Here is a 15,299-nt window from a genome sequence, read left to right as displayed (position 1 = left end):
CAACCTTCAGGTCAGCAACCCAATCTTCAAGTCAGCAGTCTGCCGGCACAAGGGTTTAACCCATTGCACCACTGGGGGCTTCAAAGAGGACTGAGAGTATATGACTCTCCAGTCATCCAGTGGGCTTTCTCAGCCAAGCAGGGAATCAAACTTTGAACTCACTGTTTTTAAATGTTCTTATTAGTTCAGGTGTTTTCATTTGTCCTGCACCTTTAAAAATTAGGGATTTTACTGTTAAGCATTTTATCTACTGCATTATTGCTTGCTTCATAGAACAGCTTGCATGCTGCCCTAAAATCCTGGCAGCTTGTGTCATATACACAAAACACACTATTTCCAGTAATCCTGATCAGAGGGTCAAAAGGCAAAATTTAAAAAAAAAAACAAATGCAAAATGTGAAAAATACAATACAATATGCCTTTCCCCTTCCCTGGTAACAATTTGTTTGAAAAACTGAAATCTGATGTTTCATCCAGACACCCAAAATCAAATGCTTGGGGCAGGGCTCTTTCACACTACTGACAGCCCCGTACTTCTGCAGATTTGATTAATGTCCACTTAAATCAAATACAAGTTTCTAGCAGAACCACAGCAGTTATGATGATCGAGATCACTTTCCAGACATTTTAAATTCCAGTTCTCACAAGCTCTCATCATTGATTATCCTGATTAGGTTGTCTGAAAGGTGTAGTCTAAAAACATCTGAAGGAACCTGATTGTCCATCCATGACCCACAGAGATTTTTCATCCTATTCTTTATGGCAAATGAGCATTCAGACTTGGGTTTTGTATATATAGTAAATTCTAGAAATACACAAAACTGCTCCTGCTGTCTGCTGCCACCCAGAGGACACTGCGTCACAACCTGCATAGATGTAATGCCGAGACAGGAATAGGGCATGTTTTCTAGACACTCTGTTAATATTAATAAGGACAATCCAACACTTGGCAAAATCCGGTCTGCATAGTGTCTCCACAAAACTGAAAAAGTGCATATGATATGCTAAATTGTACTTTGACACAGGCAATGTCTTTCTTAGTGCCCTTCAATGATGAATGAGAAAGAGTATATGAAATAAGAAATAAATCACCGCGGCTACTCCAGTTTCACTTCAGATTAAAACACTGAAATAAGAGGCTGTACCTTCTAGTTTAAAAGGTCCGTCGGTCTGAGTCCCATTGTAAGAACCATATGAAGGCAGATATATTCTCCAACATTTCACAGATGAAATCTGAAACATGTGGGGCTAAGCAACATCACAGCGATGCCAAGATGGCAATTAAAGTTATTAATTAAGACAAATACATAGAGGCTGCAGCAGTTTTTGCCTGCACCTACCAGGAAGAGCAAGATTCCTCCCCCTTCTGTACTTCCCACCAAGTGCAAATCACTTTTGTGTTTGGAACTCAATTTGCAGCAGTTGAAAGGGGAAAGTAGGAGGAAGAGAGAGAATCTGGGACCTTTAAAAGCAGCTGGGATGACAGTAGATTAATCAAGACTGTCTTTGCCAAATCTAGACAGTTGAAGGATATTGGCAGAATGGGGAGCCTTATGGTTTCTCATTAATAGCTAATGCAGCAGTGGACAAAGTCAGCCCCTCCGAATGCTGGATTTTCAGAACTTGATCCCTACAGACTCATTTTCAGGCAAAATGGATGATGAATTTCCTCTCCTGAAAGCTTCCAGGAAAGACAATTCATTGTTGAAATAAAGTACAGGACACCACTGCATGGCTCAAAATCAAAACAGAATACTGAATTTCTTTGATTCTAAACTGCACCCCGCATATAAATATCACATAAAAATGGGGTGCATCTTAGAATCGATGGTGTGTCTTTTGTATTTTTTCATTGGGATGGTACTGAAATTAGTGTGTGACTTCCAACTTAGAACTGAAGAAATATGGTAGTGTTTTTCCAATAAAACATAATGGTTTTTCAAAGGCAGAGGTGGATTACTGACTACTTTCAAGGGATTTTGGGGAATTTGTGGGTGGGCGGGGAGTTTGGCCCAACCATGTGAGGGTCCTAGGACAGAAAATTGGCTCCTAGGCCCACTGTGGTTGCCCATCCCCATGTTAATGCCTGGCCTTCAGACTGAGAAAACACATGAGTCATTTGGCTAGATGCACTGTATTTTCTCTTTTAAATTATAGTAATTACATCTAAAATATACACTGGTTAGCACAGGTATGGGCAAACTTTGGCCTTCCAGATGTTTTGGACTTCAACTCCCAAACTTCTGGAGGGCTGATGTTTGCCCATGCCTGGGTTAGTATATGTCCGTTTTATGTGAATTTGTGCCCCTTTTGTCCTCTTTTTGACAGATGCACAAATGGCCATCCCATACTTAACAATTTTGCCAGAAAACAAGTGCAACAGTTCTGCAGACAGATTTCCTTATTATAAAAGCATTGATACATAGTCAGGTCATGGTACATGATACTTTTGTTTGCCTCAGTTGATTTTTAAAGCAAATGAGTGTCATAAGGAAGAGGGAGTGGACTTGTTTTCTGCTGCCCTTGAAACTAGGACCAGGAGCAATGGGTTCAAATTACAGGAAAGGAGATTCCACCAGAACATTAGCAAGAACTTCCTGACCATATGAACTGTTCAACGGTGGGACTCTCTGCTTCAGAGTCTGTTGGATACTCCTTTCTTGGAAACTTTTAAACAGAGACTGGATGACAATCTGTCAGGAGTACTTTGATTGTGTTTTTCCTGCATGGCAGGGGGTTGGACTAGATGGCCCATGTAGTCTCTTCCAACTCTATTATTCTATGATTCTAAAGTGAATACGACGAAATATAGAACAACTGACCTATTCAAGTATTTGAAGTGCATAGTATATATGAATAAAATTGTTGCTGTAACCTAGTAACACAGACCCAATAGCAGATCTGAGGAAGGGTTAAAGCTGACATAACAATAGCTTTGTCTGAGGCATGGATGGGGAAAGATCTTGGAAATTACTTGTTTGCATGACACACTTTCCAATGGTTTCTTCATTATAAATATTTACCTTTGTGCTATTCCTGACTTGCCTTCTGGCAAGAACTATACTTTTCAGCATAAACTATACTTTTCAGCATGAATTGCCAAGACATGATCTGTGGTCTACTTTCCATTTTCTATATTTATGCTCTTCAATAAATATAGATTTGACAATATGCATTTTTAAACAATACTGAAAATTGCTGTATCACAGCTTCCATCGGCAAATGGATCATTCAGATGTTTTAGTACTAAAATTCAAGGTCAGTCATGTGCTTCTGTTCTGTGCCTATTTCTGTAACAGCAGTTTCACTACCTTTTCATAGCATCATTTTTACTTGACCATTTACTTCTCAATGTTGAAATTTCCACATTTTGCTTGAATTCTTGATTACATAGACTTACAGAGTTGGAAAAAGCCGCAAGGGCTATGCAGTCAAACTCCCTGCTATGCACAATCAAAGCACTCTTGACAGATGGCCATACAGCCTCTTTAAAAACCTTCAGAGAAGGAGACTGCACCACATGCCCAGGCTGTGTATTCCACTGCCAAACAGCTTTTGCCATCAGGAACATGGTTTGTTACTCACTATTATATCCAGTCTGGGGAACTGTGGTCTTTTCTTACTAAATAAGCCAAGATCAGAAGGTACAATTTGGATATGGTTTGTTCTCAACAGAGTTAAACAAACCACAAGTCACCAGGGTCTAGAGTTTATTTAATACTACAGGTTGAGCATCCTTTATCCAGAATTCTGAAATCCAAAATATTTCAAAAATGCCCATATGGGTGGCTGGCATAATGACAACTTTGGTTTCTGGTAGTTCATTGTAAACCAGCTTTGTTTGATGTACATTATTTAAAATATTATATAAAATTAGTTTCCGACTATGTACATAAAATATGTAGGAAACATAAATAAGTTTTGAGTTCAGGCCTGGGTGCCAATGCTCAAACTACATCATGCTGACTCTCACAAACAATTCTTTGTGGATTTTTTTTACAGGACATCACCATAAAGCTGTGCTGATAGTGATCAGATATAGAAGGTTGAAAAACCTTTATGGGAGCATCTGCAAAACCCGACATCTCTCCACCTTGCCAAGCCATGTCTATCCCAATACTGGCAGAATACATTCTGGGCAGGCATTTAATCCCCAGTCTTTTCAGAACATCTGTAGCAGGCTTGAACTTGGGGAAAAAGGTCAGAGCATTGTGGCTCTGCCACAGATGTCAGTATGTGTATGTGTTTTTTAAAAATAATTCAGCTGTCATTTTCTGGCACTCACTGCACATATAGAAGAGAGTTCTTTTCAGGCGAAGTGAAGAAATGCAAGAGAGGACACGGCTCCTGTTACTTTAGTCAGGAGGTGGAATCTGCAATTAGAGGCAAGGCTTGCCTTGCCACAGTGCCAGTGCAAAAAGAAAAGACTAAGGACCTCATCACATGGAGGTCCAGAAGCCGGGGGATAGTGTGGGAAACTGTGGGGCAGCATCTAGCTTTGTCCCCTTACCGTGGTTGGTTGTGGGGCTGCTATCCCACAACGTTTCCAAGCTATAACAGGTTTCCTCCCGTGCTATCCCTGGCTTCTGCAATGAGGAGATGGGTAGTCACCCAACTCTTAAACACTTCCTCTTAGTTTGCTGCCAGCATGCTGCCAGCATGGAGTCCAATGAAGCCCAGCCAGAAGTAGCCCTGCATCATTTGATGGGCTCCAACAGACTCCGTCCCAACAGCCAGCAGCTAGCTAACACCTGTCTGATGAGGAGGTTGGTTAAGGGAGACTTCCTTGTCTACTTCGAGAGTTATTCAAAGACATATTGTCTTTTTTGCCCACATCTTCCTTGAATTCAGAGATACCTTTGTTGTTGTTGTGCCTTCAAGTCATTTATGAGTTATAGAGACCCTAAGGCAGTGGTTCTCAATCTGTGCGTCCCCAGTTGTTTTGGCTTACAATTCCCAGAAATCCCAGCCAGTTTACCTGCTGTTAGGATTTCTGGGAGTTGAAGGCCAAAACATCTGGGGACCCACAGATTGAAAACCACTGCCCAAAGGTTTTCTGTGGCTGGGTATGGGTATCTCACCCAAAATTTTCTTGGCCAAGTGGAAGATATATCCCCTTTCTGATTCATTTTAAGTAAACAGTCTCTTGGTCAAGTAGTTACGTTTCTCATCCCAGTACTACTAGTATACTTTTTACCAACATCCAACCTTCTGCTGCTTTGTATAAAAGTGCTAGATGCTTGATCTATACTATTATGTAATCAAGTTCCATTTTTGCTCTTAACTTCTCATTTCAAACATGTGTTCTGAAAATTTTGCCTTCCTAGGAATGAGAAATCTGGAACATATGAAGTAGGAATATACATACATCTTTTGAGCAGGTATCAATTCCCTTTACTGAGTTACTGACATCCCAATATACATCCCTAATTCTCCCACCCACATCTAAATTAGTCAGGAATTTATCACTGTTCTTCAGTAGCTGGCTGAATGCAGTTTATCTCCTTATCTGATGAACTCTACCACTGGCTGGAATAATCTGCCCTATTGTGGAGTGCAATGAATTTGTCAAATCCAAAATCTTCTCAATGTCTAGACTTTACTAGATGTGGAAAATGAGACCAGGGATATTTTGCCTGAAGCATTTGAGAGAGGTTTTTTATCATTATTTTTTAAAAAACCAGATAAATGACCATGAGGAAAATGGATCAAGGAAGTTTAGAACAAGTCTAATTGGCACCAAGATGTAGCAGCGTGAAGTGCTCTTGTTCAGATTTCCAATCAGCCAGCTATGCTCTCTTTAAGGGTAACATTTTCAATTCCTCTCTTTAGTTTTTGCTCCTGTTCCCACTTCAGGAGTCAGTCAAGATACCATTTCCATTAAAGATGATCAATCCTATCAAGGTTGTTTATGGGTTTTACTGCCAACATTTTTTTTTTTGGTAAAAGCATGATTTAAAATAAATTTCTGAAAATCTTGGTGTCCACTGCAAGCTTCCTGATACCTTCCTCTTTTATTGCAGGTTCAGGTTCACTCCCTTTAGGTGTATTTCATCTGGTGCATATCTTATTATAGGAGAAAGCTTCCACAGATTAAAATTACTGTACTGTCCACTTAGACTGGGACTAAATATGTCAGCAAAACATACTTCTCAGACTTGGGGTTTGTAGTACAACTCGTTTCATGGTTCCATTCTTCTACTGAGTAGAGTTTACCCAGTGGTTCTTCCTATTCTTAATTCTTACTTTTTAAAAATACGTTAAATCCCATTTCCAACACAGAAAAAAAAGAATTTCTAAATTCTTAAGCAGGAAATAAAGCAAAGCAAAACAACAAGGATCTTCTTGAATATATTGCAACTGGCCAGAAAGTAGATTTCAGATAAATCAACAAAGTTACTTGACAGAGAACTGAAAGAAATCCAGCTTTCACCCACACAACAGTTAATGGCCTCTTGTGTATTTTCTTCCGTTTTCTCTTTTGTGCCAGTTGTCAACCCAAATGTTACATCTGTGCTTCGCCCCTGTCCCTCCCCATTAATTGTAGTCCTGATGGAGGTTAGCTTGTTTTCAAAACAGTGTTGCAATCTTATTTCATTTTCCTTAATGAAATATCTTTGCTGAGAGAAGGCAAGCTCAACATACATCAGCTTTTCATCCTGGTAAAAGGAAATACTCTGCAGAACTATCTCAGAGACCCCCATGTCAGTGAAAACTGTGAGTTGAAATGTGCAACTAGTTGCTTAGTTTATATGCAAGCCCACATACACTGCTATGTAATTATTTGAGAGCAATTTTGATTTGACAACCTCCACTCTCAATGAAACACTCTCCATGTATTTTTATTCTTTTTCATTAAGTGATGGCCCTGTGGGACTTTTTTCCCTGCTACATGAAAAGCCATTAATCCACATTTTAGTAATTTTTCTTTTGTGGCTTAAGTATTTTTCTTTAGGGCTGTTCCCATTCTTAACATCCTTCCCAATTCATCTTTGAAATATGGCTTATTGCACTGAAAGTTAATCTGATCAGATCTACATATATCACCCAGGTATAACATCACTGACGATTTTTTTTAAAAACACTTTCATCTTTTAATGGGAACCTCTTCCAGATTTGGATCTCTTTATTATTTTTCATTTGATTTTTCTTATGCTCCACCTAAAAACAATAGGACCTTTTCACAGCCAGTACGTTCCAGGATTTGATGTTCAGATGTGTTAATTGGAAGTTCCCCATTAATTCATTTTCCCCTGAGGCTCAAGATGTTCCCTATATTATTTGCTGAGAACACATTTCCTCTGGCAACAAAAGATCAGTGCTTTTCTTAACATCTTTATAGCTCTCTTCAGTCTAGCATGAAATACATAATAAATATACCACATTTCTGCCTTTGTTGTCAGAACCCATGCCATTTAAGGCTTCTCAATTTTGCTAGCTCCTGTGGCTTTCGCAGACTACTCAAATTGCCAGTCTGAACCTGGTCCAGGATTTCTCATGCAATATTTAAGGCTTGTAAGGCTTACTGACATTTACTGAGACAATACCAAACAACCAACCACCAAAATTTTGCTTTATTTTCCTCACTGTTGTTCACTGGTCCCATTAATTATTTGGTTGTCTGAATGCTATGGCACCAGTAAGAGCAGCAACTTGTTGCAGTTCTAAAGAAGACAATGCCTCTTGATCTCTTAAGGCAGGCTTTCCAAACATAGTACCCCCCTCCCATATACTTTGGACTAAAATTTTTGCTATCCCCAGTCAGAATGGCCACTGACCATGCTGGATGATAGGGGGTAGAAGCTGTAGGCAAACATATCTGGTGGGCATTGGATTGAGGAAGGCTACCCAAAGATGGAATGTCCTTCCTTACAATACTGAAATATATGGTGAAATGTTAATTTACAAGGGCCTTGTTTTATGACATTTGCAGTCCAACATTACAAAGTTGGACTGCATCATTCTCAGAGTCTCTGACATATCACCTCTGTGGTTCACTCAAAGTAGAGCCAAACAGTAGATCCAAACTGGAGGTGGTGCTATCAGAGTGTGGAGTAATAATTCTCACGGTAGGATCATCATGTCACCTAATGTCTCATGCAAGTAAACATTTCCATGCAAATCTGACTATGAACTAAAGTATCAAAATCAGATAAGAAAAACATCTAAAGCCACACCAGATCATGACACCTAATGTTTTGTACAAGTAAATATTTCCATGCAAATCCAACTATGAACTGAAGTATCTTGCATCAGATGAGAAAACATCAAAAGCTGTACCAACAGCTGTCCTCTCTGGTTTCAGTGTTTGGCTTTTAAAACTGATTCACAATTAAAGAAGAATGCTCTCAACGATGGACAAAGTATTGTTCCTAATAGCTAATTAACCATAAACTTTTGGTACATATCTATAGGTTTCCTTAGGAAAATTCTCCACCCCTAAAGGTACCCTTACTTTAGTGTCACTAGATTGCATAGACACTGAATAAAGTTTATCTCATTTTTAAATAATATGTTATTTTCCTCAGTCTCAAGTTTTACATGTGTACAAGCACAGGATGGGAGCACCTGCATTTCTTTCATGCTCAGGTACTCCCAGGTGCAGTTAGGACACAATGCACTGCAGTAAATTTGCCTCAGGGTGACTCTGGCCCAGGCTGCAGCATAAGGATGCCTGCAGCAGTCTGTAGTACAGCTTGGACTCAGAGAGGCAAGTACTTCCAGATTACAGTTGTTTCTCTGAGCATTTAATGATCTTTATACACACCCTTCGTTCTCTCCCTCTATGTGTGCAGAAATGCAGCCAAATATGCATGTATAATCCAGAGACCATGGATTTGTGGAATATTAACATTTATTTATTTGTTTGCTGATATTTAATTTGTATCCTGCTTTTCTCACAATACAGCATTCAAACTAGCTTAAGGTAAAGGTAAAGGTTTTCCCCTGACATTAAGTCTAGTTGTGTCTGACTCTGGGGGTTGGTGCTCATCTCCATTTCTAAGCCAAAGAGCCGGCGTTGTCCGTAGACACCTCCAAGGTCATGTGGCTGGCATGATTGCATGGAGCACTGTTACCTTCCTGCTGGAGCAGTATCTATTGATCTATTCACATTTGCATGCTTTCAAATTGCTAGGTTGGCAGAAGCTAGGGCTAACTGGATTTAAAGTGGATAGATGCTAGTGTGATGAAGTCCTAAAACAGTGGTTCTCAACCTGTGAGTCCCCAGGTGTTTTGGCTCACAATTTCCAGGAATCCCAGCCAGTTTACCAGCTGTTAGGTTTTTTGGGAGTTGACGGCTGAAACATCTGCGGACCCACAGGTTCAGAACCACTGTTCAAAAAGATGATGAGTACAAAAGTTAAAACTTAAATGTTATTTAAAATACAAGTAAAAAGCAATTTTAAAAACATATTTTAACAAAATAATCTATGCCACCACTTTTCTGTCTTTTGTGAAGGAATAAACAATCAGGAGGAAGGTCCTTACCCGTGAAACCAAACTGTCCTTACAATGTAGGCTAATTCCACATTCATCAGTGATTTCTGAGAGATCTTCATCTTCAAACTCTTCAAGACTGATGTCATGGGTGAGCCTGGGTTAACAGAAAGGCCACATTGTTATCCATAAAAGAGAAACAAACAAACAAATGTTATTTACCAACATAAGCATTGTACTTGCGACTTGAAACCAACAGAAAAATAACATTTGTTACTTGTTATACCAAAAATATTCTGATGATGCTAGTAATTGTGCTACAAAAAGTAATGTGTTATAAATAACATTTTCATTTGAAAATACATTACTTCCAAGCTTTACGCTTAACATCTTGTATTACAAATCACAATTGAAGTTGCTGAGTTGCAGGCATTGCTTAGTATAGCATTTCAGTTATTCAACAAAGTTGTTCCTTATTTTCCCAACAACTACGTTTGCTTGAATGGATTTGGATGTAGAGTCAAGATTCTGCCTCCTGCCTCTGAAATTGATCTAGCCTGCCTCATAGGTGTTCTCCTGTTGGTACAGGCAGTAATATTACTTTACAAATGCCTTTATTGTTAGGCCAATGAAAGAAGGGCGAGATGATACCTGCAAAAGACGGGTACCTTTATTGGTTAAACAAATTACAAACTGCATCATGCAAACTTTTAAAGCTTCACTGGCTTCTTCATCAGGCCAACATGTTAAAATCATAGCAAAGAAGAGGAGCACTGATGTTAGAGTTACAGGCCTTCATTTTGTTTCAATGAACTGTTGTCAGTTAAGAAGGTCACTCTGATATCAATGCAGGCAGAGGCCATTCCCCTTCTTGGCGATGAAGGAAAGTAATACAATTTCAATTCCATTAGCAACAGAAAAGTAACTTCCCCTGGGATCCAGGCAGCATCAAAAGCATTTCTGCATTTTGGTTGGCCAATAACAATATCACCCTTCTGTGTATTTTGTATTTTGTTGTACTTTACTGCATAAAGCACAGCTACCTCGGAATGTGATACTATCAGATAAATAGAAGTGATGGCAGTCTTCATTTATTATTCCTGCCATAATGGATTACTTATATGTAAAGAAATCTTGTCACCATAGAATAGCTTTCTGATAGAGAGGATAACCAATAAAAGGAGCCTGCATTGGCAGCCTCCTACTTCCATACAATTAATCCCACTAAATATGAAATATTTTCCTGAACTGCAACATTCTGGCACTAGAGGCATTTTCTACTATCTTTTCTCCTACATGGAAAAATGTGAATGACCAGCTTTGGTTGAATTCAATGTAAATGCCGCAACATAAAGGTTAAGAAGTAAGATGTGTTACAAAACCATCCATGTGCATACATACACAATACACAATTTTTTACTACAGAATTTTTTTGCTCTAAATCAGAAGTAGTCATGGGACTAGAGGGCCACAGTTCCAATTATGGGATAATGTTTCACTCCCCTTCTCATTGCTTGCCTATCACATTTCTCCATGCTTGCAGCCATAACCAATTCACAGTAAGATAATTTGGGATCTTTATCTTATTGGTAGAGTCTATTACTTCTTAACAGACACATAATTTGGGTCTATTTATTTGTTTGATAATCTATTTTAAGTCAACATTGGCGGTAGAGACTACTAGCCCCACTTCCCTTTGTTGTTGCTCTCCATACATGGAGAGTGAGAATCTGATGGTGATAACATGCCCCTCTCCCCACAATTACTTTCAATGAATTATTTGATGTTTGAATAGGGACATAGGAACTAGGAAAAGAACCCAAAGTCCATGAAACAGCATGTTTATAATGAAAAATCAGTCACTTCAAAGTAAAATCAATACTGTGCCCCACAAAAAACAAATCAAGGAAGACCAGCTATTCCCTTTCAAACTCTACCATTTTTTAAAAATAAAGATTAATTGGTAATGTTCCATTATCTGGATGAAGGCCACAAGGAGGTGCTAGAGAGAGAATGATAGTTCATTTTATAGTGAGGGGAGTTGAAGGAGGAAAACAATTTTCCCCAGTTTTTGCTGGTTATTCTCTTCCCTAGTTCCCATGTCATAAACGAGGGTTGTTTCCACGACAGAGACAGGGGTGGGGGGAATTAAAGAAAAACAGGGGAAATGGTTTTCCTCCTTCAATCCACATTCCACCCCCATAAAATGGACTATCCTTCTCTCTCTCTCTCTCTCTCTCTAGCACCCCCTTGTGGCTTCTGTCTGGATAATGGAGCAGTACTGACTGATTTTGTTCTAGAATATCAAGAGCACAGATTTCACCACAAATATTCTATTTCTCCTCTTGTTTTGGCATATACAGACCAAGCCCAGACATGTAAGAAAGAAATGAATTCAGTTTCTCTCAATTATAAAGGAACATACTACTATTCAAAGAGGGCAGTAAATCAATAGACGAGGAAAGACAGTAGACAAACAGGTCCTGGCACAGAGAAGCTTCAACGAATCTTCTTCATATGTGGTTGCAACATGACTAATAAGAGTAGGAGCCATGCATATATCAGTGCAAAGTGTCTATTTCCATTTCTTGTGGCAGCTAGGGTAATAACTCTGGTGTCCACGCAGAACAAATAGTGTGGAAGTGGGATTGAAGGAAGCTACCAATGATAATTTTAAAGAAAAAGACTGCCACCTTTGAATAATAGTTTCAATTTCAGCTGCTCCTACAGCTCAAGGATCTGCTAAAATGAAAGAAAGAAGAAATGGCCTTCCCTCCTCCAAAGAGAATGAATGCCCTTCTCCTCCACTGGAAGGATCTTTAAGGTAAGAGACTGCTTTTGGTATTAATATCTAATACAGATTTGTCAATCTCTCATCTCTCTACATAGACAACAAAAGAGGGCAGAAAGGGCAACAGCAAGGAAGGAAATAATAAATCATTCACAGATTATCTCCATGCATCTTATCAATATAGTTTCTAATGCTTTCCTCTTCAGTCCTGCCAAAGTGCTTTCTCCAGCCTTTCCCATATGCAGTTTGTTAGATCAGTTTTCAGAAACAGTGGGGAACATTTGGGGACAGATTGCCAAGGGCAAGACTTCTGCAAAGAAATTTGTCGCTGGTTGAATCAGAGTCTGCTGCAAAGAGCAGGGTCCAGCAAAGAAGATGTCATGGCTCTCATAGCAAATCATCACTGAGTCCTTCCACTGGTTTTATTGTTTGGGGAGTGGGATGGTAGTGAAATCTATTTTATCTTAACCTTCTGGGCTTCTTCAGTTATACTCAGGGAAGTGTAGCACATGTTATTTGTTGCCATTCTGCTCTGCAGTTCTTTGCTGTGTATTTTGTAATATGACAGAGGAGTAAAGTACTAGGCAAAGAGCTCAGGGTTTTGTTTGCTGTTGTGTTCTCCTTCCCAATAACATACACACACCCACATAGATCGATGCATTGTTAGAATGATGCTGGAACCAAAGATTTCCTGAGCTAAAGAGTAACTTGCCTGCAGTATGAGGTATGTATGTAGGGCGGGATTCCTATAGAAGGGCTGTAATAAAATGACACACCTGGAAGTGGGAGTGGTACTAGACATGTCAAAGGGAATTGAATACAAAAAGAGAAGGAAGATGGAGAAAAAATGGTGGAGAAAGTTGTCAAATTTATTATAGCAGGCTACCAAAACAACAACTGATTACATTTCCTATTCCAAATTGAAGTCAAGATTATGCTTCTGTTACTATGAATTCCATTAGTTTCATTGGACTATCCGCTTGTTATTCTGGGAACAATCACTTCCACAACCTACCAGAAGGTCCCTTCAAAGCCTTTGTTTTATCACTTTCGGCAGATAGCTGTATTATTTTTACTTCTGTCCAGCATAGTTACCACACCTTCTTTTTAAGAAGAAAAAGAAAGTAAAGCAAAATACCAGTATGGGAGTCCATTGTCCAGGTCTGAGGTGTCAACCATCATGCTATTTAGAAAAGTTTAAGACACTTTGCTCCTACAGAACAAGGGGATTTTTTTCAACTTCCCCAGACAGTATGAGCATGATTGCAATGATACCATCTTCTTAAGGAAAAGAAAATAGGCAAACTTTCTAGCATAGAAAAAGTAAACTTTTCTGCCATAATTATTTCTAATTAGCAACTGAGGGATCTCTTCTAGAAGCAATGCCAGGCATGACAGCAATGGTCTGGTTTCCTTGATCCAACCAAGCAAGAGTGTTTTAATTTCACTCCCAACATACAACATTTATAATCAGGTCTGTATTCTCACGTCCAAAGCTGTTATGCAGACATTAAAGAAAGCGGATTTTACCAAGATATACTACACAAGCTAAGTAAGCAAACTAGCATCAAGAAAAGCAGGAATGTTTTTGAAAATGCTGCGCAAGTACATGCATTCTGTCTATGGATTTCTCTCCACATCCCATCAGCTCCCTCCTCCAAGACGGCCCCCCATCCCACCCCACCCCAAAGATTGCCTACCATTTCTCCCATTGGTCCTCAAGCCAGCTTTCTTCTTCCTCTGTGCTTGACTGCATTTTAAGTTCAAGCTTCATTTAAGGGGAGCCCCGTCTTGGGGTGCAGGGGAGGGGGGCTGCAGTGTATGGGGGAAACCCCCTCAAAATAAAATAAAAAAACAGAGTAAAGGGCAGGCTTGCGTTTTTGCTGCCTCCTCTGCACTGTCCCAGCTCCAAAGACACTGCCGTTGCGCTGCTCTCTGCTTCTCTCTGAGCAGGCAAAGGGAGCTCATTAAAAATAAATGGCATCAGCTGTCTATGCAAAGGGGGGAAAAACTACCCTCTGGGCTGAGATGGTGCCAAGTCCTGCACTCTGCCTGGTCCTCTGCTTCCTTGAGCCATGCACACGTGGGATCTGGTTCCCCTCCCCATCAGCTGCAGTCAGGAGGGGAAGGAAAGGGAGTGGGTGGGGCATCAGGTTAACACAACAGGGGCACTAAGCCCTGCCAAGCCACTTTCTCCTTGACCTTGCAATGCCTCTGCTCCTACAAAGCTCGACATGACCACGTCTCCAAGTGGCTGAGAATGAGCTAACCACCTTCACCCTACAGAGAGATGAATACTGTTACATTAAAAACTTGAAAGTGGACTGCATGAGACGTAGTGCTCACGGCAGAGCTTCAGCCCAAAACATTTTGCTTTTTCTTCATGTCAGGAGTGACTTGAGAAACTGCAAGTCACTTCTGGTGTGAGAGAACTGGCAGTCTGCAAGGATGTTGCCCAGGGGATGCCTGTGTGTTTTACCATCCTGTGGGAGGCTTACCTCATGTCCCACCATAGGAAGCTGGAGCTGACAGACTGGAGCTCATCCTGCTCCCCAGATTCAAATTGCTGATCTTTCAGTCAGCAGTCCTGCTGGCACAAAGGTTTAACCCATTGTGCCACCAAGGGCTCCACAAACATTTTGCTGACTGGGGCCAACTGCAGACATCGCCCCCTCCCCCCTCAATATCACACTACATCAGTGGTTCTCAACCTGGGGTCCCCAGATGTTTTTGGCCTTCAACTCCCAGAAATCCTAACAGCTGGTAATCTATCTGGGATTTCTGGGAGTTGTGGGCCAAAAACATATGTGGACCCCAGGTTGAGAACCACTGCACTACATAGTACTAAAAGGCAACTCTTATTTTAAAACCTGAAACAGAAAATCCTGGAATAATCTCTCCTTTCCCTGGCAGTACAAAAATAATAACAATAATAAACGAGTAACTTTTGTTTTGCATGTTCATGACACAAAAGATCTGCTGCCTAAGCTAGGCTTCTTACTCTACTAAAGGAAGTTCTACTTTGCTGATAACTCCTGGGTTCAAAAGCTATTACTATAGGGGTCTTTTA

General features: G+C 40.0%; 1 protein-coding gene across 2 annotated transcripts in view; it reads right to left on the bottom strand.

Moving 5' to 3' along the window:
• Positions 1 to 15,299, bottom strand: part of mapk8ip1 (mitogen-activated protein kinase 8 interacting protein 1) — a 56,631-nt gene that overhangs the window by 25,822 nt on the left and 15,510 nt on the right. The window contains exons 1-2 of one of the 2 annotated variants that reach the window (XM_008105589.3): positions 13,930 to 14,135; positions 9,490 to 9,595 (exon numbers count right to left, since the gene is read on the bottom strand). In XM_008105589.3, coding sequence (XP_008103796.1) covers positions 9,490 to 9,595; positions 13,930 to 14,003 — 180 coding nt within the window. In that variant the 5' untranslated portion in view covers positions 14,004 to 14,135. Of the gene's footprint in view, positions 1 to 9,489; positions 9,596 to 13,929; positions 14,136 to 15,299 lie in introns of those variants that run through there. The other variant, XM_008105587.3, reaches the window with a different exon arrangement.

This window comes from Anolis carolinensis, chromosome 1 (assembly GCF_035594765.1).
Source record: "Anolis carolinensis isolate JA03-04 chromosome 1, rAnoCar3.1.pri, whole genome shotgun sequence".
Taxonomy (NCBI): Eukaryota; Metazoa; Chordata; class Lepidosauria; order Squamata; family Dactyloidae; genus Anolis; species Anolis carolinensis.
This window is presented reverse-complemented; position numbering and strand designations above follow the sequence as displayed.